General features: G+C 41.2%; 1 protein-coding gene across 1 annotated transcript in view; it reads left to right on the forward strand.

The window, feature by feature from the left end:
* The first annotated feature begins 397 nt into the window (after nt 1-397).
* Nucleotides 398-27,624, forward strand: part of LAMP1 (lysosomal associated membrane protein 1) — a 36,338-nt gene continuing 9,111 nt past the window's right edge. The window contains exons 1-8 of the mRNA XM_056555812.1: nt 398-580; nt 8,880-8,998; nt 14,590-14,806; nt 14,931-15,092; nt 16,828-17,036; nt 18,304-18,426; nt 19,662-19,728; nt 19,833-20,000. Coding sequence (XP_056411787.1) covers nt 535-580; nt 8,880-8,998; nt 14,590-14,806; nt 14,931-15,092; nt 16,828-17,036; nt 18,304-18,426; nt 19,662-19,728; nt 19,833-20,000 — 1,111 coding nt within the window. The 5' untranslated portion in view covers nt 398-534. The remainder of the gene's footprint in view (nt 581-8,879; nt 8,999-14,589; nt 14,807-14,930; nt 15,093-16,827; nt 17,037-18,303; nt 18,427-19,661; nt 19,729-19,832; nt 20,001-27,624) is intronic.

Below are 27,624 nucleotides of genomic sequence, written 5' to 3' on the forward strand. Positions count from 1 at the left end.
ATTTGTACACACGTTTTGATACAGTTTAGTCCCGATTTTGAGGAATCAGTTTTTCATCAAAAACCTCATACGGGAACTGTATTGCAAAAACGTGGTGTGAATGCAGCCTTACCCTAGTAATGCACACTGGGCTGTATCTGCTGCTTATACAAGAAATGAAGAGGAGCCAGAAGAATAGGAAGTACCTTGATGCGGGGGTCTCTTCCAGATAAAACAATAATGTTGTTTGTCCTAACACAGGGGCCATTTTGGCTGCTCTCACCTCGTCCACTTCTGCACAGAATTGTCTCCGGAAAGATGGCGGCGGCCGTAGATGAGACATCCCCCGCAGCTGATGTCATCTCGCCTGTAAACAGAAGGGCCCCGTCTCGTGATGTCATGACGTCACTTCATATGACTTCTGTGTGAGCTCTTCTGTGCTGTCTCTCTTGGTGTCTCCCGTGAGGCCGGTACCGCCAGTCCTGCCCGGTGCAAAGCGGAGTTTACGGTGAATACAAGGCGGACTAGGCCGTTGTGTTCAGACCCGACGACAGAATGAGGGCGCTGCTGGAGGCCGTGCTGGCGACGGCGCTGCTGCTTGGTAAGTGCTCGGTGTTATACGATGACGGGGGAGGTGAGCTTGGTTGTGTTGTCTGTTACCGGGAGCACGTGACCCTGTGCAGCACTGGTACCGTCACCCCCGGGCCTGTTAGTCACCGAGGAGCAGTTATTAGTCTGGACCTATAGGGGTATGCGCAACATCAGCATCCTGCTGGGGAGGGGGGGAATAGAAAAAGTACATACTTACTTCCCCAGCCCTGCTCCCCAGCAGCCCCCGGTCACCTCCGTCCGATGCCCCGATCGTCTGCTTCTGAGATGCAGGACCTCACCGGCCACTGATAACGAAGATTAACCCTTCCCATAAATGTCAGTAGTGCTGTTCACACCCAGCGTTATGTGACAGGGTTTTGTCATGTTTGTTTAAAGCCTGAAGTAGATTCATAAAGGAAGCACTTCGGGCTTGTCCATAGACTTTGCTGCTCAGCTCACATTTTGGAGGTTTTAGTAGAAGGGTTTCCAACTAGGAAATTCATTCTGCCGAAAAAAATAAACAATAGTCAATGGAACTTTGGATTTTATGGGTTTATTTAAGCAGCAAATTCCGTTTGCTGATAAAACGCCTTGCAGAATTTCCTGGGTGTGAACATACCCTTATACTTCTCCTTCCGGTTTCCACATACTTATGTTTTTGGCTCAAACAAAACTGAATGAAAAAACTCTGACAAGATGTTGTGTGTGTGTGTGTGTGTGTGTGTGTACTGGAACAGTGTAGCAGAAACACCATGGCACAGTCATTATATGATATGCTTTATACAGGGCCCTAGATGGCAACTAAATATGGTGCCAGATGCCACCAGGAAGTATTAGTCTTCTATATGTTTGTGGTGGAGCAGTGCCTGTGCTCCCCCTAGTGTCCGCTGCTGGTAGCAGGAAACCAGATCTCCTGGATCAGGCAGTTTATAGCAGTGTTTCCCAACCAAGGTGTCTCCAGCTGTTGCAAGACTACAACTCCCAGCAGGCCCTGGGAGTTGTAGTCTTGCAACATTTGAAGGCACCCTGGTTGGGAAACACTGGTTTATAGTCTAGTGCAGGGGCGCCCAGCTACTAGTAAATGGCTGCAGGGTTCTCCTGTCAGCTGAATGCAATACTGTGGCTGGTGGGGCAACACTTCATTTAAGATCCTCAATCCTCAACTCTCAAGTTAGATGATATATTGCTTAAAGGCTCTGATGCAGGGTTTCCTAACCAGTGGGCCTCCAGCTGTGGCAAAATTACAACTGCCAGCATGCTGGGTGGTGTAGTTTTGCCACAGCTGGAGGCCCACTGGTTAGGAAATGCTGCTCTGATGTATAGTTTACAATGGCAGGCATAGAAAAGAATACCCATCTCTGCCTTCCTATACACTTTCTATGAGTCTTATCAGTTCGGATCATTAGACTGGGACGTGTGGACGTAATGGGGGAGATTTATCAAAACCTGTCCAAAGCCTCAAAAAAAGGAAAAGAAGCGATCTGATTGGTTGCACTGGGCAACTTTTACACTGGTTTCCCTGATACGGCTGCAGGAAGAGGTAGTGCGGCGCGGTGTCCATTGAATGACTTGAGAGGTCCATCAGTAGTGTCCTCCTGTGTGTTTACTAGCCCATTCTTCTCTTGGATCTGTTCACACTACCATTAAAGGGGTACTCCGGTGGAAAACCTTTTTTTTTATTTTTAATCAACTGGAGCCAGAAAGTTGAACAGATATGTAAATGACTTCTATTAAAAAAATGTTTTACCTTTCCAGTACTTTAAAGCAGCTGTATGCTACAGAGGAAATTTTTTTTTTTTTCTTTTTGAATTTCTTTATTTCTTTTTTGTCTTGTCCACAGTGCTCTCTGCTGACATCTGATGCCCGTATCAGGAACTGTCCAGAGCAGGAGAAAATCCCCATAGCAAACCTATGCTGCTCTGGACAGTTCCTTACACGGACAGAGGTGTCCGCAGAGAGCATTGTGGATAAGGCAAAAAAGAAATTCAAAAAGAAAAGAATTTCCTCTGTAGCATACAGCTGCTAAAAAGTATTGAAAGGATAAAGATTTTTTAATAGAAGTAATTTACAAATATGTTTAACTTTCTGGCATCAGTTGATTAAAAAAAAAAATGTTTTCCACCAGAATACCCCTTTAAGCCTTCAGACCAAAATCCTATCACCTTTAGCCTGGATTCAATCAGGTTGGTGATAGCAGGAATAGCACTGCAGGCTATACTGTCCTTGCTGTCAGAACTGAAGGAATAAAGGGTAACCTGAATAAAGCTTTCTGCCTGGAGGTTCCGCAGCAATTCTGTATCATGGATGCAATCTGCTAAAGACTGTTCTACACGGATCCTTCTACAGGCATCAGCATATTGTCATGCGGCAGAGAAGAAAGGTCACAGAATAAATCTGTGTACATGAAATGGATTTACAGCTGAACTGCCTTGTACAGGCCAAATGTGACCAGAACCCTGCACCACAGGAAATGGCAAGTGCTGCCATATAGGTGAAACGCGTTGTCTGTTCAATAGGGGTGATCAGAACTAAAGGAGAGTGTGTGACCTAAGAAAGTGTGGAGCACATAGTAATAACCATAGATAGAAAATGTTCAACAATGGGGAAGGGGAGCATTAATAAATAAATAAGCACATAATCACCCCATGCAACTCTATGGTGGTCCTGTTGTGTCATCCCTGCAAGAAATGCTTGCTTAGCCAGCGGAGGAGAGAGCAGCAGGGATCTGGAACTGCTATAACCGCATCTGTGGGGTAATCCAGAAAGGAGAGTATGGTCTTTATTTAGAATGCACCCCCATTTCTTTGTAAAACACTTCTCTATCCCTGAAATTCCCTTGTATGGGGGTGTTTTTTTTCCAATTTCTCAGCTGTCCACAGTAGCTGTATATCTGTGTGATGCCTCTGTTACCCTCTAGCAAGGAGACAAGGAGCGGAGACAGAGAGGCAGCGTAGTCTCCTTTGGCCTTAGAGAACCTGTCCCACTAAATGTAGCCTAATCTGCAGGGAGGATGTTATAGGGGCAATTGTTATATAGGTCATATTTATGTAAATCTTTGCTTATTCTGGGCTATGTAGTCATGTGGGTGTTCCTTCTTAGTGACTGACAACTCTCTGTATACACAGCTGTCAATCTCTTATTAGAACCGCCTACTTGACTACGTATCCCAGAATGGGCAGAGGTTATACATGAATGAATGTCAAGTTATCCTGGATTTTTTCCCCCAAAATGATATATCTATCAGCTTCTTCAGCTTTATAACATGACGCCTACAGATTAGACTTAAAGGAAATCTGTCACCTGTACGAACCTGTCAGTACCAACAGGTAGTGGAGGTGACACCGATGACAACAGTACTTACCTAGTCCCGTTCTGTGCAGGGGATCTCCGGTAATCTTCTCTGATAAACTTCAGCTCCGGGCATGGATGGAGCTTAGTGATGTCACTGCTGCTGTTCTCTAGCAGCGAGACCCAGCAGAGAGCAGCTTGGGGCATGGGCGGAGCTTAGTGATGTCACTGCTGCTGTTCTCTAGCAGCAAGACCCAGTAGAGAGCGGCTTGGGGCATGGGCGGAGCTTAGTGATGTCACTGCTGCTGTTCTCTAGCAGCGAGACCCAGTAGAGAGCATCAGCGGCTTGGGGCATGGGCGGAGCTTAGTGACGTCACTGCTGCTGTTCTCTAGCAGCAAGACCCAGCAGAGAGCAGTAGCGGCTTGGGGCATGGGCGGAGCTTAGTGACGTCACCTCTGCTGCTCTCTGCTGGGTCCCACTGCTAGAGAGCAGCATCAGTGACATCACTAAGCTCCTCCCATGCCCCAAGCAAGGCTTGAACTGAGGCTTACCAGACAAGATTACCGGAGATCCCCTGAACAGGACAAGGTAAGTATAGTTGTCATCAGTGTCACCTGCACTACCGGTCGGTACCGACAGGTTAGTGCAGGTGACACTGGTGACAATTTCTTTTAATTTTCATCTTGGCAGGTTCCCTCTAAAGTGGCCATACAGCCTTTTCTGTATACATGGGGAGAAGAAAATGAGGGGCTGCTGACAGTTCTCCCATAGGAACAAAAGGATCTGACATGTTGAAAGTCAGCTGTATAATCTTTATTTCCACCCATGCACATTTCATTTTCGACCAAAATTGGCCGGTTTGGCAGACATTCATCTCTTGTGTATGGCCACCTTTAAAGGGGTTGTCCGCGGGAAATTTTTTCATGTAACTATTGTGTCCAGCCTACCTAATTAAAACAATAAAAGCTTTAAAGGGGTACTCCGGTGGAAAACTCCTTATTTTTTTTTTTTTTTAAATCAACTGATGCCAGAAAGTTAAACAGATTTGTAAATTACTTCTATTAAAAAAATCTTAATCCTTCTAGTACTTATGAGCTGTGGAATACTACAGAGGAAATTATTTTCTTTTTGGAACACAGAGCTCTCTGCTGACATCATGACCACAGTGCTCTCTGCTGACATCTGTCCATTTTAAGAACTGTCCAGAATAGGAGAAAATCCCCATAGCAAACATATGCTGCTCTGGACAGTTCCTAAAATGTCAGCAGAGAGCACTGTGCTCCAAAAAGAAAATAAATTCCTATGTAGTATTCAGCAGCTAAGAAGTACTGGAAGGATTAAGATTTTTAAATAGGAGTAATTTACAAATCTGTTTAACTTTCTGGCACCAGTTGATTTAAAAAATTTTTTCCACCGGAGTACCCCTTTTAACACTCCTTCGTTCTCCCTTGTAGCTCTGCTACCAGGATGTCCCAGCGTCACTGGGTGCAGTGGTGTCCCGCCTCAGTCAGTGATTGGCTAGCGGCCCTGTCAGTTGCTTTGGCTTCAGATTCTACGGTCTGCAGCTCTGGTAAAAGCCGGGTCAACAGCTGCAGACGGAGCGCCCTGATACCATAGGCTATGAGGGAGTGGAGGAAGGAGAGTTAAAGGGGTACTCCGGTGAAAATCTTTTTTTCTTTTAAATCAACTGGTGGTAGAAAGTTAAACATATTTGTAAATTACTTATATTAAAAAATCTTAATCCTTCCAGTACTTATTAGCTGCTGAATGCTACAGAGGAAATTCCTTTCTTTTTGGAACACTGATGACATCACAAGCACAGTGCTCTCTGCTGACGTCTGTCCATTTTAGCAACCATGCATAGCAGATGTATAAGGACAGCATGGTGGCTCAGTGGTTAGCACTGCTGCCTTGCAGTGCTTGGGACTTGGGTTCAAATCCCACTAAGGACAACAATAAATAAAGCGTTATTATTATTATTATTATAATAACGTCAGCAGAGAGAACTGTGCTCGTGATGTCATCAGAGAGCATTCCAAAAAGAAAATCATTTCCTCTTTAGTATTCAGCAGCTAATAAGTACAGGAAGGATTTAAGATTTTTTAATAGAAGTAATTTACAAATATGTTTAACTTTCTGCCACCAGTTGATTTAAAAGAAAAAAGGTTTTCACCGGAGTACCCCTTTTAAAGCTCTTATTGGTTTATTAGGCAGGCTGGGCACATTAGTTAAAGGGGTAGTCCAGTGGTGAAAAACTTATCCCCTATCCTAAGGATAGGGGCTAAGTTTGAGATCGCGGGGGTCCGACCGCTGGGGCCCCCTGCGATCTCTCTGTACGGGGCCCCGACTCTCCGCCCAGATAGCGGGTGTCGACCCCCGCACGAAACGGCGGCCGACACGCCCCCTCAATACATCTCAATGGCAGAGCCCGAGATTGCCGAAGGCAGCACTTCGGCTCTGCCATAGAGTTGTATTGAGGGGGCGTGTTGGCCGCCGCTTCGTGCGGAGGTCGACACGCCCCCTTCCCGCGGGCTGTCGGGGCTCCGTACAGGAGATCGCAGGGGGCCCAGCGGTCGGACCCCCCGCAATCTGCAACTTATCCCCTATCCTTAGGACAGGGGATAAGTTGTTCACCACTGAGTCACCACTGGACTACTCCTTTAAAAATAAAAAATGACCTGGACAACCCCATTAAGGCCCCCATACACATAATGAATATTAAATAGAAAGGCCTGTCGGGCTTGGAGGGGCCCGGCTGGCCTTGTAATGTGTTGGTAGTAATGTGTACTACCAATCTAGTTGTCCTCCTTGCCTCATGGAGCCTCCCTTCTTCAGGTTATTGTGTAATATTCGGTAAGTTTTGTTTCCTCATGTTTCTAAACATGAAAACCGGTTTATCTGGAGGATTGGCATCGCGTGGAAACAGGATAGCTGAAGTATAATAATATCCTTGTCGGAGAACAAAGAATCAGGTTGGCAGGGAAGAAGATCTGGCGCTCCACTGACTCATGCCCCTCACATGATCGTGTTGTTACATTACTATGGATCACCACTGTTATACACACAACTGCACACCTCTGTGGGCACTGCCAATGGCATCTCTCTAATAGAGGGCATTGCTGCTAAGTAACCCCAAATATTACCCGCCACAGGGAGTTTAGTTGGGGCTGCTTGTAATAACAAGTTGTGGTCTAAATCGGTGTTTCCCAACCAGGGTGCCTCCAGGTGTTGCAAAACTACAACTCCCAGCATGCCTGGACAGCCTTTGGCTGTCCAGGCATGCTGGGAGTTGTAGTTTTGCAACATCTGGAGGCACCCTGGTTGGGAAACGCTGGTCTAAATGACTGGGGGAAGGTGACGACAGGTCTTCATTTCTGATGCACGCTGGAAAAGTGAACTGGTCATGGTAAATGTCCGGATGAGACTGGCTGTGAGGGGCCTATTCACATATCAGGCCTGTACTCTCATACTTATAAATAGAGATGAGCGAACTTACAGTAAATTCAATTCGTCACAAACTTCTCGGCTCGGCAGTGGATGACTTTAGCCTGCATAAATCAGTTCAGCTTTCAGGGGCTCTGTTGGGCTGGAGACTCTCTCCTAGGACTGTATCCACCTTTTCCAGCCCACCGGAGCACCTGAAAGCTGAACTAATTTATGCAGGAAAAGTCATCAACTGCCGAGCCGAGAAGTTCGTGACGATTCGAATTTACTGTAACTTCTCTCATCTCTACTTATAAATAATAAAAAATTAAAAAAAATTAAAAAATCCTACTTGGTAATGGTCAGTTTTATTGTTCCCATAACCAATTTCCTTTCAGCCCACCTGGAGGAGCTTAAAGGGGTACTCCGCTGCTTAGCGTTTGGAACAAACTGTTGAGAACGCTGGAGCCGGCATCGGGAGCTCGTGACGTCATATCCTGGCCCCCCCTCATGATGTCACGCCCCACCGCCTCAATGCAAGTCTATGGGAGGGGGCATGAGCAGCGGAGTACCCCTTTAAAGTGCCTGCATATGGGATGGAACTGCTGGAGAACGTCCCAGCCTGTCTGCACCACATCATGTAGATGAACATTTTGATGTGGGTAATGGAGATGTATGGCTGATGCTATATTCCTTCATAGATCTGTCCTATTATGTGTATGATTTCCTGTTTAATGCCTTTCAGTTCAGTTGAGAAGTGTTCTTAATAGAGATGAGCGAACTTACAGTAAATTCGATTAGTCATGAACTTCTCGGCTCGGCAGTTGATGACTTTATCCTGCGTAAATTAGCTCAGCTTTCAGGTGCTCCGGTGGGCTGGAAAAGGTGGATACATTCCTAGGAAAGAGTCTCCAGCCCACCGGAGCACCTGAAAGCTGAACTCATTTATGCAGGAAAAGTCATCAACTGCCGAGCCGAGAAGTTCGTGACAAATCGAATTTACTGTAAGTTCGCTCATCTCTAGTTCTTAACAATGACTTGAAATGTAACAACTAGTACACTTACTTGTGCCACACACGGTATATCAGGAGGCAGGTAAGGCTACATTCACATTACCGTTATGACATGGTGATGGCCGTCAGGGCAGCCGGGGAGAATAGCGGGAGAACAAATGCTGCTTGCGCTGTCTTTTTCTCCCGCTATTCCTGTCAAAAAAATAAAATAAACTGCATACGACAGCCCCCATAATAGTAAATGGAAGTCATTGGGACCAGTCTCCCCGTCACAAGAATGGCCATTAAAGTCACACAAAAAAAAAAACTTTAACGGCCGTTCTTGACTGGGAGCAACTTCAGTGTAAAAGGGGCCTAAGAGAGACGCTCAGGGTAATGGCTTCTTTGTGTTTATTGGGAGCAAAAAACATCACATTTGACACAGAACAAGATAAGGGTGAAGATGTGGACTTGTTTTTCTGTACTGGAATAGTAAGGGCCTCATTCGGTTTCTTTGGCTGTTCGTTCCTGGAATACACTATTATGTCTACATTGATGCTAGTAACACGGACATTGAATTTCCACTTTCTGTTTCCGTTTCTTAGGTATTTTCCAGTCTGGTTGCTCTGTAACTTTTGAGGTGAAAGATGACGCCAATAAAACTTGTATATTGACAGACTTCTCCATCAATTTCACTGTTGAGTATAAGAAGGGTGATAAACAGGTAAGGGCTACAGTCTGAAATCATTTGATGGGAAGGGTCAGATCAATGTAATACGTGCTACACGAGCTGTAGTTATCACACTGTATTTTGGTCTGTGTGTGTGTATATATATATATATATATATATATATATATATATATATACTGCCACAAGTTACAAAAATACCGTGATACACATATTTGGTCATACCGCCCAGCCCTACTCATGGGAGCAGATGTATCAAAACCTGTCAAGAGGAAAAGTTGCTTCTTGCATTTTTTGAAAAGGCCTCTGAAAAATAATAACAGTGGTGTCAGGAGAGAGCACTGTTGTCAGACAGAAAAGAAATCCAAAAATAAATGAACCTCCTGAGGAGCATACAGCAGCTGATAAGTAGTGGAAGGATTAACATGTTTTAATAGAAGTAATTTACAAATCTTTTTAACTTTCTGGCACCATTTGATTAAAAAAAAAAAAAAAAAAAAAATATATAAAATACTCCACTGGAAAGCATTTTGTTTTTAAATAAACTGGTGCCAGAAATTTAAACATATTTGTAAATTACTTGTATTAAAAAATCTTGATCCTTCCAGTTCTTGTTATGCTATTAAAATCCCCAGGTTCTTTTCTCTTCGAATTTCCTTTCTGCCTGACCACAGTGCTCTCTACTGACACCTCTGTCCATTGTAGGAACTGTCCAGAGCATAATAGGTTTTCTATGGGAATTTGCTCCTCCTCTGGACAGTTCCTCACATGGACAGAGGTGTCAGAAGAGAGCACTGTGGTCAGGCAGAAAGGAAATTCAAAAAGAAAATAACTTCCTGTGGATCATAACAGCAGCTGATAAGTACTGGAAGGATTAAGATTTTTTTTAATAGAAGTAATTTATAAATCTGTTTAACACTGGCATTAGTTGATTTAAAAAAAAATATATATTTTTCCAGCGGAGTACCCCTTTAACAGATCTTCTGTACTATGTACCTCTCTTACAGCTCTTCTAGTTTTTTTTTCTTTCACACTACAAAATTCTCTGTTTTTAAACATCTGTATGAAGTTCCGTCGGAAAACCAGCTGAAAACGGCAGTAACAAAATCCTATACGTCCGTTAGAAAATCCCCATTATAGTCTATGGGATTTTCTAATAGCTGTTTGAATCAGTTATAGTCAGTTATGGATAACGGACGTTATTTTGTGAAGGAAAATAGTTCAGAAGAAGATAGTTCATGAACTATTTTCCTTCACAAAAGAACGTCCGTTATCCATAACTGACTATAACTGATTCAAACAGCTATTAGAAAATCCCATAGACAGACTATAATGGGATTTTCTAACGGACGTATAGGATTTTGTCACTGCCGTTTTCAGCTGGTTTTCAGACGGAACTTCATACGGATGTTTATAAACAGAGAATTTTGTAGTGTGAAAGAAGCCTTAGGTTGTTTCATTTTTCCCAAGATGTGATATTCATATGAATTTGCTTACGTCCCAAGTCTAAGTGATGTAAAAGATGACAAATTTAAAGAATGTGATAAAAAGGGATCAATGTGTGCAACCCCTAAATATTATCCAAACTAGTAAAATTTCTAATATTGAAGTGCTTTGTACTAATGGGCTTCTCATATATTTCTTTCAACCAAACCAATGGCAACCAAAAGAGGAATTTGGCTGCTAGAAAAAGTGCCTAGTGGTGAGTTTTTAGGAGCTCCGCTCCCTTCAAAGAACAAGTACTTTTAGTTTTTATTTACCATCACAAGGAAATGAAAGAAACCCTTTTGAATGCTGCTAAATCTACCAGTACTAAACTAGAGGAAGTGTGGAGGAAATCAAATATCCCTGTAAAAATGGAGGAGACTATCCGAGCTGGTATACAGAAGCTGTACACAGAATACCAAAATCTGGGTAAAGAGAAATCGAGAAACATGGATAAGGCAAAATGTGAAACGGCAGATTTGGAAAGGTGATCTTGTCGAGTTATTTGACATTATTTGACAAAAATGTGATGGACATGATTAGCGTATCACAAGAAGATAAAGAATTCTTAGGTCACAAAGAGAAGATCGTATGAGTTCCTCCAATGAGCGGAGTAGACAAGGTTTTCGCCTCTAAAATAAGAACTAAGGGGGAGATTTATCAAAACATGTGTAGAGGAAGAGTGGTACAGTTGCCCATAGCAACCAATCAGATTGCTTCTTTAACCCCTGAAAGACCAAGCCCATTTTCACCTTAAGGACCAGGCCAATTTTATTTTTGCATTTTTCGTTTTTTCCTCCTCGCCTCCTAAAATCCTTAACTCCTTTATATTTTCATCTACAAACCCATATAAGGGCTTGTTTTTTGTGTGACCAATTGTACTCTGTAATGAAACCTCTCATTTTACCATAAAATGTACGGCGAACCTAAAAAAAAATTTTTAGGGAGAAAATGTAAATGAAAACCACAATTTTGCGCATTTTGGAGGGTTTTGTTTTTACACTATACACTTTATGGTAAAAATGACATGTTCTTTATTCTGTGGGTCGATACGATTAAAATGATACCCATGGCTAGATACTTTTATATTTTTGTACTGCTTAAAAAAAAAAAAATCTAAAACTTTTTGTACAAAATCAGTAATCTAAAATCGCCCTATTTTGACCACCTATAACTTTTTTTTTTTTCATTTTTCCATATATAGGGCGGTATGAGGGCTCAGTTTTTGCACTGTCATCTGTAATTTTTATCGATACCACATTTGCATGTATACAACTCTTTAGATAATTTTTTATAAATGTAATTTTTTTTTTTTTATAAAATGTGACAAAAAAGCTGCATTATTGGACTTTTAAAATTTTTTACGTTTACGCCATTCACCGTACGGGATAATGAACATTTATATTTTGATAGTACGGACATTTACGCACGCGGCGATACCAAATAGGTTGATTAAAAAAAAAAATAATTCCGCTTTTTGAGGGAAAAACTGACAATTTTTATTGGGGGAGGGGATTTTTCACTTTTTTTTATTTTTTTTATTTTTTTTTACTTTTACTATTTTTACATTTTTCAACTTTTATTTTACACCTTTTTATGTCCCCATAGGGGACTATCTATAGCAATCCTTTGATTGCTAATACTGTTCAGTGCTATGCATAGGACACAGCACTGATCAGTATTATCGGTGATCTTCTGCTCGATCGCAGACCAGAGCGGGAGACGGGTGAGGAGACCTCCAGCCGCCATGCTGGATGATCGGATTGCCGTGGCAGCGCTGCGGTTGATCCGATCATCCATTCAAAGTACCGTACTGCCACAGATGCCGTGATCTGTATTGATCACGGCATCTGAGGGGTTAATGGTGGACAGCCGCCAGTCGCGGATGCCGGCCATTACGGGCGGGTCCCCGGCTGCTACTAGCAGCTGGAACCTGCCGTGTATGACGCGAGCACCGTTCCGATGTTCGCGGTCATACACAGGACGTAAATGTACGTCCTGGTGCGGGAAGTCCTACTACCACTCTTTCTCTAAACAGGTTCCGATAAATCCCACTCTAAGTGTACAAAAGACGACAAAAATGATTCATGTAAGAATAAACATTACAAAGCTATCGCTGAAATCAATAAGACAGTTATACTTGAAGACTCCTCTCCATCATCATCAGCACCTAGTGACAAAGAGGCAGAGTTTTCGCTTCCAGCAACAAAAAAATGTTGAGGTCCTAGATTAAAACCTCTAGACACTCACGACTACTTGGGATGGAGAACAGCCATGTGATTGCTCTTAAGGTGGTCAATGATACCGCAGAATTGTTCTAATAAAAAAAATTTACAAATCGGTCAGAGAGGAACGACAAAAACAATTCTTGTTGAGGGCAGTCGAGCATCACAGAAAAGTCATCACCAAGTCAACAAAAGAAGGGATTGCATCGTTCAAAGTGGATTAATAGAACACATGTTTTGCCTATCATACTACCTATTGATCTTAGGGTCTAGTTTTACCATTTTAGGTTTGTGGTTTCTAGTTTTCCCAATAAAAGAATTTTGCATTGAAAAATTGTATTTGTTGCCAAAGTGTGCAACCTCTAAAACAGTATCCAATCTTCTTGAAATTTGGTGTGTGTGTATATGTATATGTATATGTATGTATATATATATATATATATATATATATATATATATATATATTTAATAATCTAAAAATATACACTCTATCTTTTACATCACTGAGACTCTGGGCGTTAGCAAAGTCTGCAAACATTTTCCATTTTTTTTTTTTTTGCCTTACAAAATGAAACACCCTAATGAGTGTGTGCTGAGTGAGTGGAAGGGTTAATAGTGTTGTGCTATTAGTCCTGTAATAGTGTTCTTTATTTAGTCATTTGTATGTGGAAACACTGGTCCTGCGTAACCTACACATGTCTTTATACCCTGCTTACATTGCTGTGGTCTTTTGGGAAAAAAAAAAATGCTGGGTGCTGCGCAGAGATTGCGGGGGTCCTGGTGGTCAGACATCTTATCCCCTATCCTTTTGGATAGGGGATAAGATGTCTAGGAGCGGAGTACCCCTTTAAGGGGTTAAACCAGAAGTGAAACTGACATACATATGATGGAAAGACTTTCAACTTTTTCTCTATTTTAGACCAACTCCTTGTACTGACTAAAATACTCTGTGAACCTGGAGTTCTGACTTGATGCAGCATTATTATTATTATCATTATTATATTAAATATATTTGTAAATGTTTTTTTTTTTGTATCTTGTTTCTTGCTGGTTGTGTGCCAAATGCATAAACTGTTTTACAACCATCTGTAAATCTGGTGCAGACTTCATAACACTTGTCAAGCCAAAGTACACAATGCACGAAAGGTTAAAAGTAATTCTCCTTTTTAAGCCACTTGTTTTGTATGGATTTTCGACCTCTGCAGGCAATCCTTGCATCCCTCATTTCTCCAGTCAGCATTCCTTTAATAAAATGCTGACTTTTGCACTGGCCCCCTGTTAAACGGTTTTAAACTGTGGTCCTCCAGATGTTGCAAAACTGCAACTCCCAGCATAGCAGTTTTGCAACATCTCAAGGACCACAGTTTGGAGACCACTATGTTAAAGCGTACTTTCAAAAGATTTGTAAAAAAAAAAAAAAAAAAAAGGGGGGTGACAGGGTGATTTTTAATGCTTTTCACAGCTGTTGTGGAGCCCCTGCGAGTCCTTTCCCTGGTTCACAACTATTTCTCATGCTCTCCCATTTCATGGTGTTTGCCCACAGTACTCACACCTGGACTTCCATCCCCTACTTGTCTGACCAATCTCTGAAGAACTCCTACTCCCCTTTGCTATATGATGATAAAACACTCGAGTACACTGAATAGGCTGGCACTGTGCTGAGCTGAGGATTTCCACAGTATTGTGCTATATAAGACACGTGGTAGAAGGGGGTTATTGATGCATGGGTGCTAGGGAAGCAGAAAACAATAATTGCAGCAGGACAGCAAGGCAAAGTCCTACATCATAAAAGCCGGTTATCTGAAAAATAATACTTCGAGACAATCTGCACTGGGTGTTACTGGGTGACTGCAATCATTAGTGAGGTAGTTGTGCTTACGTGTATAATATTAATTCCTTCTTTTCTTTTCTCTCCAGGCTATTGCCAGTTTTCCATTACCTGAAAGTGCAGCAGTTGACAAGTTGAGTTCTTGTGGCAAGACTGGTACAGAACCAATTTTGGTCATTACATTTGGATCCAACTTCTCCCTCAGCGTACATTTTAATAAAACTGATACAGACTATCGTGTTGAGCAACTAGTGTTCGTTTACAACCTTTCAGATGCAAACACTTTCCCAGAGGCAGCTGAAAAGGGTGAGCAAGAGGAGTCCTTAGCAGTAAATAAGAATAATCTAGAAATCTTTTTTTTTTTTTTCTTTTCAGCTTATTGTAATAATCATATATATGATTCTTTTTTTTTTTTTAATATATATTCCAGGTACCAAGCAAGTGTCATCAAACAAACCAGAAATATCTGCTAAAAAAAACAACTATTACCAGTGTTCCAGCCCACACCTTGTCAGAATGGATAATGTAAATGCAACATTTCATAATGTTAAGCTGGAAGCTTATTTCAGTGGCAGCAATTACAGCGGAAATGGTACGGGAGACATGGTTTACTGTATTTACTGTACCTTAAAGGGGTACTCCAGTGGAAAACTTTTTTTTTTACTTCCACTGGTGTCAGTTAAACAGATTTGTAAATTACTTCTATTAAAAAATCTAAATCCTTTTAGTACTTTTTAGTAGCTGTATGCTACAGAGGAAATTCTTCACTTTTTTATTTTATTTTTTGTGCTGTCCACAGTGCTCTCTGCTGACACCTGTCTGTCTGTCTGTCAGGAACTGTCCAGAGCAGCATAGGTTTGCTATGGGGATTTTCTCCTGCTCTGGACAGTTCCTGATGCAAGCATCAGTTGTCAGCAGAGAGCACTGTGGACAAGACAAAAAAGAAATTCAAAAAAATAATTTCCTCTGTAGCATACAGCTGCTAAAAAGTACTAAAAAGATTAAGATTTTTTTAATGGAAGTAATTTACAAATCTGTCTAACTTTCTCGCACCAGTTCATTTAAAAAAAAAAAAAAAAAAAAAATTTCCACGGCAGTGCCCCTTTAAGAGCTTTCTTTTCTCACACTTGGATACGGCAGCTCTGGGTACGTCCGCCATTATGGCTGTCAGTATCAGCCTGTGTTGTGACAAGCCCCTTTGCAATTAGTAAGGTTGCGTTCACATGGCCGTCTGTCCCCGTGTTTTTTTTTTTTTTTTTTCCCATTTAGGTTCCGTTGTTGCTGCCTGTAAAAAGATTACAAGTGGTTGTAAAATAATCCCATGTCAATGGGATTTTTTTTTATTTTTTTTTACAATCCTTTTCAATCCGTTTGCACCTGTCTGCGCTCATTTCCATTTAAAAAAAAAAAATAATAAATATATATATATTTTTTTTTTAATGGGAGAAAAGACGGTGCATGCAGTATTTTTTTTTCTCCCGTCAAAAAAAGTAAAAAACGGATACAGTAAATTTAACATTGAAGTCTATGGAAAACGGATGAGCCTTTTAATGTCATCTGTTTGCATCCGCTTTTTTCAATCCGTTTTTTGATCCGTTTTTACTTGTGAGCATGCTCAGAACAAAAAATATATATACACACACTCTGGTTTATTAACTGAACAATAACGGATAACCTCCGTTTGCATCTGTTATTGTCGTTTTAAAAAAAAAAAATTTTAAAGTCCGTTATTTTTGATGGAAGAAGCCTTTTCTCCCGTTACTATCTTCCTTCACAAAATAATGGCCATTATTAATAACTGGCTATAACGGGTTAAAACTGCTATTAGAAAAATTCCCATAGACTATAATGGGATTTTCTAACGGCCGTATAGGATTTTGTTACTGCCGTTTAACAGCTGATTTTGAGACGGAACTTCGTACAGATCTTAAAAACTGAGTAATTTTGTACGAACAACCAATTGTCAGTAAAAAATAAATAAGAAAAAAAATATCTCTCTTGCTTTAACCGTTTACACTTTGCTCCAAGTTGCTGAGCCCTGTCTGGGAATGATGCAGTTAAGGCTTTTTTAGTGTATTGTCTATCCCTTCTGTACACTGCATAGGCCAACTCGATGAGCAGCTCTTCCTCTTGCCAAGTAGTAGTGGTTCTTATTGAGAGTAACAAAAACCCTGGTGGTGCCCTGGTCAATGTTCCAGATTTATGAACCTGAATGCAGAAAGTATCTTTACTATTTTAGGAGTAGGTTTATACTTTGACCTCCAGTGATTTTTCAATATCAATGCAGTTCTAATGTATTAAGAGCATGTTTTATGTATCTTTTATAGCAACCCTCTGCAAAGAAGATGCTACTCCTACTTCTGCCCCTACTGTTGCACCCCATACTTCTACCCATACGCCCACACCAACTTCAGCACCAGTTAAGCCTAAAACGCCTGACAATGGGGAGTACAGAGTTAATGCATCCTCTGGGACACTTTGTATCTTTGCCAAGATGGGGTTGCAGCTAAATATCACCTACAGAAAAAATAATAAGGTTTGTGTGCTAGTTTTTCAAGCGGTGTCTTGTTTTTGCCTGTGACAGGGATTAGTTTATCACTTTAAAGGGGTACGCCACTGGAAAACTTTTTTATTTTATTTTATTTTTAAATTTTTTTTTTTTAATCAACTGTTGCCAGAAAGTTAAACAAATTTGTAAATTTACTTTTATTAAAAAAAATCTTAATCCTTCCAGTACTTATCAGCTCCTGTATGCTCCAGAGGAAGTAAATTCCTTTCTGCCTGACCATAGTAATTCCCATAGAAAACCTATCCTGCTCTGGACAGTTCCTGACAGAGGTGTCGGCAGAGAGCACTGTGGTCAAACAGAAAATAAATCTAAAAAGAAAAGAACTTCCTGTGGAGCATACAGCAGCTAAGTGCTGGAAGGCTTAAGATTTTTAAATAGAAGTCATTTCCAAATCTGTTTAACTTTCTGGCACCAGTTGATTTAAAAAAAAATAATTAATAATAATAATAATAATTTTTTTTCTAGTGGAGTACCACTTTAAGATTTGTTGTGATTGTTTTAGGGTTTTATTTTAGTCATTCTTCTCATTAGAGAGGTGGCTGTACATGAAGTGAAAACAGTGGAAGGAAAGGAAAAGGGGGGTTGTTAACAAGCGCCACTGTTTTGGGAAAGGAATTCAGGACGCCACTGTAGCACAGGACAGTCTATTATGGTTCAGAGCGATAGGACAACGCGTTTCGGCACCAGCATGTGCCGAAACACGTTGTCCTATCGCTCTGAACCATAATCGCGTTTCGGCACATGCTGGTGCCGAAACGCGTTGTCCCATCGCTCTGAACCATAATAGACTGTCCTGTGCTACAGTGGCGTCCTGAATTCCTTTCTCAAAACAGTAGCGCTCATTAACAACCCCCCTTTTCCTTTCCTTCCACTGTTTCCGTACCCTTTGCGGATATGGATAGGGGTTTCGAGCTGCATAACTGTCGCTACCACCTTCCACTTTACCCACTCCCCAGGTGAGATGCTGCCGCTGCTAATAACCTCAGCGGGGCATCACATTACCTTGAGTGTAGTGGTTCCCAACCATGTTTTAACTACACATGAGAGAGCGCCCCTACCTTTTTTTTACTTTTCTCTCACATGTACATGAAGTGAATGAGTGTTAATGAAAACTATGTCTGTCTACTTTCATTTATGTTAGTGGAGATTGACTGCATGCAATCTTACATGATATGCCTATTCTTGTTGTTTTGTTCATAATAAAAAATAATAATATATAATTTTTCTCCTCTAGAACGTTTCTTATGAGTTTAATATTGATCCAAATCAAGTCAAGCCAGATGGCAACTGCTCTAATGATTATGCAACGCTGCGACTTTTTTCCAAGGTGGTCGACCTTTTGTTCAACTTCACTTTGGTAAGCTTATGGTTGTTATTCAAACATTGTTTATTGGTTAGGCATTCCATAGAATAGAAACTCGGTTGCATAAAATACCATATATACTAGAGTATAAGCAGAGTTTTTCAGCAAGATTTTTCGTGCTGAAAACACCCCCCTCGGCTTATACTCGAGTGAACTCTCCGCCCCTCAGTGGTATTCAACCTGCGGACCTCCAGATGTTTCAAAACTACTGTCCGGGCATGCTGGGAGTTGTAGTTTTGAAACATCTGGAGGTCCACAGGTTGAAGACCACTGCCCGGGCCTTCGTCATCATCCAGCCTTCGTCATGACGTTGCCTTGACGACGACGCACAGGGACGTTGCTCATGAACGTCCCTGTGCGTTGTTGTCAAGGCAACGCCATTATTCCAGTGCCGGGCCCGAAGTGTGGAGAAGAGGCCCCCCCCGGTGAAGATGGACAGCCTGGAACGACTATCCCTCCACACCGGACGGTCCCTGCAGCACAGATGGCCCGGACCAGCTCACCCTAACGTCCCGCCGAGCGGAGGTGAGTACAAAACTAAAGGGGGAGGGGGGCTGGATGACGACTAAGGCCCGGGCAGTGGTCTTCAACCTGCGGACCTCCAGATGTTTCAAAACTACAACTCCCAGCATGCCCGGACAGCCGATGGCTGTCCGGGCATGCTGGGAGTTGTAGTTTTGGAATATCTGGAGGTCCGCAGGTTGAAGACCACTGTTAAATCAGACATTGACAAGCGGTGATGATGAAGGGGGTGGTGTGGGATGATGAAGGGGGGATGATAACAGGGTAATGATGAAGGGGGGGATGATGACAGGTAATGATGAAGGGGGGGATGATGACAGGTGATGATGATGAGGGTGTTAATGACGGGAGTCTGGATGATGACAGGGGGGATGATGTATTTCCCACCCTAGGCTTATACTCGAGTCAATAACTTTTCCTGGGATTTTGGGGTGAAATTAGGGGCCTCGGCTTATATTCGGGTCGGCTTATACTCGAGTATATACGGTAAATGCATATTTGGAGTGCTTCTGTGTTTTTTCTTTTTGTGTTTTTTTCTTACAGTATGTTGACTTCTGGATTTGATGCAAATGTTACCTATTGTTATACATTTTTATCTGCTGGTCATTTTCTCAGCATGTGCACATAGCAAGGCACTTTTCTGTATCTGTTCACAAATGCCATATAACTTGCATTTCCTCACCGACTTTACTTTCTCCTTTTTCCAGAACACCACAGAAAACAAATTTTACCTTGGTCATGTCAACCTAAGCACAATTGTCCCAGATGGAAACGGTAATATTTCTGGCAATTTTTGCCATTTTTAAGTTTCTTTAAGAAAACTAGCCTGGTTTATTAATGCGTGTGTATATTTAACCGTATGTTCTCTGTTGTTTCAGAAACAATTAATGTAGACAGCGGCAGCCTCTCCTATCTGCAGACCACAACACACAAGTCCTACAAATGCAACGCAAAGCAGACATTGAAGATTACAGACGATTTTTCTATTAACACCTACAACCTCCAAATTCAGGCATTTGATATAGATGGAAACAAATTTGGACCAGGTAAGAAGCAAATATGTATATGTATTTTCAGATATGTTATATTTATAAGTTGCTTTTTAAGCGGAGCGTTCTCTTCACACCTTGTGAGTCACTAGAAGTTTTGAAACCAACTTCCTGGTTATATTTGAGGGTAACTATAAAAAGTTAAAGGGGTACTCCCCTGGAAAATTATAATATATATTTTTTAAATGAACTGGTGGCAGAAAGTTAAACAGATTTGTAAATTACTTCTATTTAAAAATCTTAATCCTTCCAGTATCAGTTGCTGTATGCTCCACGGGAAGTTGTTTTTCTTTTTGAATTTCCAGAGAGAATGACTGCTCTCTGCTGACACCTCGGTTCATTTTAGGAACTAAAGAAAAGAAAAGAAAAAAACTCCAAGGTGGCGCTGTTCCAACAAAAACATGAACTTCTGGTAATTCGCTTAAAAAAACATATTTATTAATAAAATCGGTTTAGCAAGCCCATAGCAAAGCAAGACGCGTTTCGGGTCCCTGCGTACCCTTTCTCAATTGCAGATATATAAGACAACTTACTGGGGCTGTTTTATACATAAAAAAAAAGACTGCCAACTTAGGAGGCGTGGTTGGTCCATTAGTCATATACATTAAAAAAAGCATAAATCAAACAACAATTATTATACATAAAGTGCATCAATGATGTATTCCTCAAATTGTTAAAACTTAGTGAAAAATTATTTATAAAAAGCTAAATATAGCAGTTTGACCCGATTATAGTCTGGATAAAATTCTTCCGGGCTCATCAGAAAAGATAAATAAATACAACACTTACCAAAATTCTTAAATTAATCAAGACATTCATGTAACTCAGTAAATCTAAACATTCATCTGCAATAGAAAATGTCCATGTTAAAAACTAAAATTTAACTTAATCACCGGACTGGCATGCACGAGTGACAACATACGGCCGTATAGTAAACCTTGTTAAATGAATGAATGGTAGCGTCTAGTGTAACGTTGTAGTAGCCGCAGAGCGCTACACATTTTATGAATGAAGGTCAGCTGACAGGATCGCTCCTGTCAATCTCACTTTGTGCTTCAATGGTAAGTTCAATGGTAATATTAGTATTTGAATAGTAGATACAATTTATGAACTTACCATTGAAGCACAAAGTGAGATTGACAGGAGCGATCCTGTCAGCTGACCTTCATTCATAAAATGTGTAGCGCTCTGCGGCTACTACAACGTTACACTAGACGCTACCATTCATTCATTTAACAAGGTTTACTATACGGCCGTATGTTGTCACTCGTGCATGCCAGTCCGGTGATTAAGTTAAATTTTAGTTTTTAACATGGACATTTTCTATTGCAGATGAATGTTTATATTTACTGAGTTACATGAATGTCTTTTTGATTAATTTAAGAATTTTGGTAAGTGTTGTATTTATTTATCTTTTCTGATGAGCCCGGAAGAATTTTATCCAGACTATATCCGGGTCAAACTGCTATATTTAGCTTTTTATAAATAATTTTTCACCAAGTTTTAACAATTTGAGGAATACATCATTGATGCACTTTATGTATAATAATTGTTGTTTGATTTATGCCTTTTTTAATGTATATGACTAACGGACCAAACACGCCTCCTAAGTTGGCGGTCTTTTTTTATGTATAAAACAGCCCCAGTAAGTTGTCTTATATATCTGCAATTGAGAAAGGGTACGCAGGGACCCGAAACGCGTCTTGCTTTGCTATGGGCTTGCTAAACCGATTTTATTAATAAATATGTTTTTTAAGCGAATTACCAGAAGTTCATGTTTTTGTTGGAACAGCGCCACCTTGGAGTTTTTTTTCTTTTCTTTTATTTTGTTGCATCACTGGACCCAAAGCCACGGTACCCAGTCAAGCTCCTACGGCCTGCAGTTCCATTGATACCCCAATAGCTGGGGTGATATGCTAAATATCAAGAGGTTCAGCAGGTGAGAGTCCATATACTAGACCCTCCCCCTTTACTGAAGCTCGCAGGATTACATGAGGCGCTGCCCTCTTTTTTTTTTTTTTTTTTTTTTTTTCTTTTCTCTCTATCCATTTTAGGAACTGTCCGGAGCACGATAGGTTTGCTATGGGGATTTGTTCTTACTCTGGACAGTTCCTAAAATGGACAGAGGTGTCAGCAAGAGAGTACTGTGTTCAGACAGAAACAAAATTAAAAAAGAAAAGAATTTCCTCTGTAGCATACAGCAACTGACAAGTACTGGAAAGAATTTTTTTTTTAAATAGAAGTAATTTACAATTCTGTTAAACTTTCTGGCACCAGTTGATTTCAAAATTTTTTTCTATTGGAGTACCCCTTTAACCCCTTAAGGACCAAGGGAATACATTATCCTATGGGATAACAATGATCAGTGTAAAAGATCAGTGTGTGCAGTGTTATAGCCCCTAGAGGAGGCTATAACACTGCATAAAAAGTTAATAAAGATCATTTAACCCCTCCCCTAATTAAAGTCTGAATCTCCTCCATTTTCCCATTAAAAAAAACCTGTGTAAATAAACATGTGGTATTGCCACGTGCAGGATTGTTCAAACTCCAAAATATATCGTTAGATAAAATGCACGGCCAATGGCGTATGCGCAAAAAAAATGCCAAAATAGCGTATTTTTGGTCACTTTTTTTATACCATAAAAAATGAATAAAAAGCGATCAAAAAGTCCGATCAAAACAAAAATTGTACCGATAAAAACTTCAGCTCATAAAAATAAAGTTTTGTAGGGGTCAGAAATGACAATTTTAAATGTATAAATTTTCCTGCATGAAGTTTATGATTATCTTCAGAAGTACAACAAAATCAAACCTTAATAAGAAGGGTATCACTTTAATCGTATGGACCTACAGAATAATGATAAGGTGTCATTTTTATTGAAAAATGTATTGCGTAGAAACAGAAGCCCCCAAAAATTACAAAATAGTGTTTTTATTTATTTATTTATTTATTTTTTTTCTTCAATTTTGTCACACAATGATTAAAAATATTTTTTTTTGCTTTGGATTTTTGGGTAAAATGACTGATGTCATTACAAAGTAGAATTGGTGGCCCAAAAAATAAGCCATCATATGGATTTTTAGGTGCAAAATTGAAAGGGTTACTTATTAAGGTAAGTAGGAAAAGTGCAAAAACTAAAAAAAAAAATAAAAAAATAAAAAAAAACTCTGTCCTTAAAGGATTAAGTGCCATGCCGTTTTTATATAAGGGATTCAATTTAAATAAGGCATTCAGTTGCGCGGGAATCACACTGGTTAAACATCAGAAGTCCCGCTGTTACCGGAGGGAGACAACTTCTGCTTGACATCCCAGGACCACCTGTGGACCAATCACAGTGTATCAGCTTCTTTGTTACAGTATCGCCGGCTCCGACGCTCTCACTTCTGTGTGAGTAGCGATTGGAGCCAGAGTTAGTGTAGCAGAAGAAAGAAGATGCCATATATACTCGAGTATAAGCCGACCAGAGTAGAAGTTGAGGCCCCTAATTTCACCCCAAAAACCGAGGAATTATTTTTTTACTCGACTATAAGCCTAGGGTGGGAAATACATCATCCCCCCCCTGTCATCATCCAGACCCTGTCATGAACACCCTCATCATCATCACCCTGTCATCATCACCGCCTGTCATCACCCCCCCCCCCCATCATCATTACCCTGTCATCATCGCTGCATCCCTGTGCATCGTCATCAAGGCAACGTCATTATGCCGGGCGCGAAGTGCGGAGAAGAGGCCCACCCGGTGAAGATGGACAGCCCGGAACGACTATCCCTCCCCACCGGACGGTCCTGCAGCACAGATGGCCCGGACAAGCTCACCCGAACGTCCCGCCGAGCGGAGGGGAGTACAAAACTAAAGGGGGGGAGGGGGGGCTGGATGATGACGAAGGCCCGGGCAGTGGTCTTCAACCTGCGGACCTCCAGATGTTTCAAAACTACAACTCCCAGCATGCCTGGAAAGCCGATGGCTGTCCGGGCATGCTGGGAGTTGTAGTTTTGAAAACATCTGGAGGTCCGCAGGTTGAAGACCACTGAGGGCGGAGAGTTCACTCGAGAGTATAAGCAGAGAAAAATCGTGCTGAAAAACTCAGCTTATACTAGAGTATATACGGTACAGTGAAAACGGCTTTTATAAAAGCTAAAAAAAATTGTTTTTAAGGAGCTATAAAGTGCCCCTGCAGTGCCCTTACCCTGCTACTGTCCTCCCTGTCTGAAGTCTGCAGCCTGTGTGATCTGACAGGCTGCAGTGAAAATTCTTGTCACATTCACTGATAACGGTGACCGCACAGTGCCCAGAAGTGTCAGTGCCCAGAAGTGTCAGTGCCCAGAAGTGTCAGTGCCCCTTATCCTGCTGCTGATTCATTCCATTCATTCACCAGATGCTGTAGACTGTGATAGTGAACAGGCTACAGTGAAGAAATCGAAGTCTGTCACGGACCATAACATTGACCATAACATGCCCCCCCGAAGTGTCTGTCACCCTTTCAACCCATCACCCCCTCGTACACCTCCATACTACCCTTTTACATTTTTACCTAGTCCATCACTGATGTGTGACAACAGTGACAGTTTGCCGCTGTGTTTTCATTTCTAGTGGCGCTAAAGTTTAGCTTTTTGTTTAAGTTATTCCGTTAGTTACAAAAAAAATAAAAAAAAATAGATATAGATAGAGAGATATATACAAAATATAATAAAATAGTATTAGTTATTAGTGACTTATTATAGTACTAGTGGTGCTGTTAAAAAGTTAAAAAATAAATAAAATAATTATAAAAAAAAAATAAAAATGGCAAAAAATATATAGTTCCAGTGTTGGTACATCAGACAGAGGAGGACCGAGCATTTTTCAGTTTTTGCATTTTAATTTTTTCCTCCTTACCTTTTTAAAAATCATAACTCTTTCAATTTTGCACCTAAAAATCCATATGATGGCTTATTTTTTGCGTCACCAATTCTACTTTGTAATGAAATCAGTCATTTTACCCAAAAATCTACAGCGAAACCAAAAAAAATCATTGTGCGACAAAATTGAAGGAAAAACTCCATTTTGGGGGCTTTTGTTTCTATGCAGTACATATTTCGGTAAAAATTACACCTTATCATTATTCTGTAGTTCCATACGGTTAAAATGATACCCTACTTATATAGGTTGGATATTGTCGTACTTCTGGAAAAAATCATAACTACATGCAGGAAAATGTATACGTTTAAAATTGTCATCTTCTGACCCCTGTAACTTTATTCTTCCTCGTACAGGGTGGTATGAGGGCTCATTTTTATGCGCCGTGATCTGAGGTTTTTAGTGGTACAATTTTTGTATTGATCAGACTTTTTGATCGCTTTTTATTAATTTTTTTCATGATATAAAAAGTGACCAAAAATACGCTATTTTGGACTTTGGAATTTTTTTGCACATACGCCATTGACCGTGCAGTTTAACAATTTTTATAGTTCGGACATTTACGCACGTGAAAAAGGGGGGTGATTCAAATTTTTATTAGGGGTGGTGTTAAATGATCTTTATTTTCATTTCTCCCCCCCCCATAGGGGACTATAACATGCATTACACTGATCAGTGTTTCTGCCGCTTGACTGCTCCTGCCTGGATCTCAGGCACGGAGCAGTTATTCAGCGATTGGACAGCGAGGAGGCAGGTAGGGATCCTCCTTGCATCCTGCAAGCTGTATGGGATGCTGCGATTTCACCGCTGCTGTCCCGAATAGCACCACAGAGCTAACCAGCAATGTTTACTTTAGTTTTAGATGCAGCGATCAAGTTTGATCGCCGTGTCTAAAGGGTTAATGCCTGACATCAGCCTGATCGGCGATGTCCAGCATTAGCCATGAGTTCTGGTTGCTTATAGCAACCGGGACCCACCGGGTATGATGCGCACTCACCTGCTGAGCTTGCGTCATACCTCAGAAGCCGCAAATGGACATTGATGAACATCCATTTGCAGCAAGGGGTTAATAGTGTCATCCATTCTAAAAAATGTCAAGGTGTCGCTCGTACAACACTGAGGAGGCATATGCCTAAGAGTTGCTATATTTGCCTTCTTTCTTCTTCCTCCCTCTGATGAGGAACCTTCTTCTCCCTCCTCCCTCTGAGGAGGAACCTTCTCCCTCCTCCCTCTGAGGAGGAACCTCCTTGCCACCATCCTAGGCATAGTACTGAGCCAAGTCCTAGTGCCATCTCTGACTGGGCTCCAGCTTCTAGCTTTATACCCCATTTGCCTGAGTTGGTGGCCACTGCAGGCATTCGTATTAACACAACGGAGTTAAAAGAAGCTGATTATTATTTTTTTATCTCTTCTTTTCAGAAGAGCTGATTTAGCACAATAGTGGAGGAAACCAACAGGTATGGCGAGCAATTCATTGCGGCCAATCCACAGGCATATCATTCTAGGCCTTACCAGTGGATGCCAACCAGTCCACTTGTTAAAAAAATAACATTTTGCCCTTTTATTAAACATGGGCATAATTAAAAAGCCCACAGTTCGCTCTTATTGGAGTAATGATAGGATTTACCATACTCCATTATACCGTGCTGTCATGCCAAGGGCTTGGTTTGATGTCCTCCTCAAATTTTTACACTATACCAATAATGAAAATTGCCCACCGCAAAGTGATCCCAATTTTTATCGCATATATAAAATACAGCGCCCTGTTAACTATTGAAACCAAAAAATTTCTGAAGTGTTCACCCCTGTAAAAGAAATTGCAGTGGACGAGTCTTCATACCCCATACCTGCCTAACAAAAGGGCCAGGTATGGGGTAAAACTTTAAATTTTTGCATGTAGCCTGTTGCGCTCTCACACAATTTATACAGTCTGAGGGGAAAGACTCAAAAATAGAGCCCCAAAGTGTCCCCTGTACTAAAACAATGGGAAAAATAGTATGGGATCTAGTACACCCTTGCTAGATCAGGGGTATAATGTCTACCTTGATACTTTTTATACAGTGATCCCCCAACTTACGATGGCCCCAACATACGATCATTTCAACATACGATGGCCTCTCAGAGGCCATCATATGTTGAAGGCAGCATCAACATACGATGCTTTTGTATGTCGGGGCCAGCACATAAATGGCTATCCGACAGCGCAGACTTCTTCAGCTGCCACCGGATAGCAGTTTAACGTGAATACTCTGGCCGGTTCCACTCACCTGTCCCCGACACTCCGGACCGTCCTCTTCATCGCTCTCCTTCGTAGTCATCACGTTGTTGTACGCGCCGTCCCGTCATCCAATAGGAGCGGCGTGGGCGGCGACGTAATGATGGCGATGGAGAGTGACGATCCAGGGCAGCGGTGACGGTCCAGAGCTGCGTATAACTTTGTATATTTATTATTGCATGGATCCCTCAACATACGATAAATTCAAGTAACAATGGTTCATTTGGAACAAATTACCATCGTATGTTGATGGATCACTGTACTAGTGTCCCATTACTACAATGCCTGTTTGCCAAGGGTACTATGGCCTGTGGTACCATTAGGCAAAAACCAAAGGGATGTTCCCAAAAATTTTGTATGGCAAAAATTGAAGGGGGAAAGCAAGGCTGTGTACAAGGATAACATGATGCTTGTCAAGTACAGGGACAAGCGTGATGTCCTTGTACTA

The sequence above is a fragment of the Hyla sarda genome, chromosome 2 (assembly GCF_029499605.1).
Source record: "Hyla sarda isolate aHylSar1 chromosome 2, aHylSar1.hap1, whole genome shotgun sequence".
In the NCBI taxonomy this organism is placed as follows: Eukaryota; Metazoa; Chordata; class Amphibia; order Anura; family Hylidae; genus Hyla; species Hyla sarda.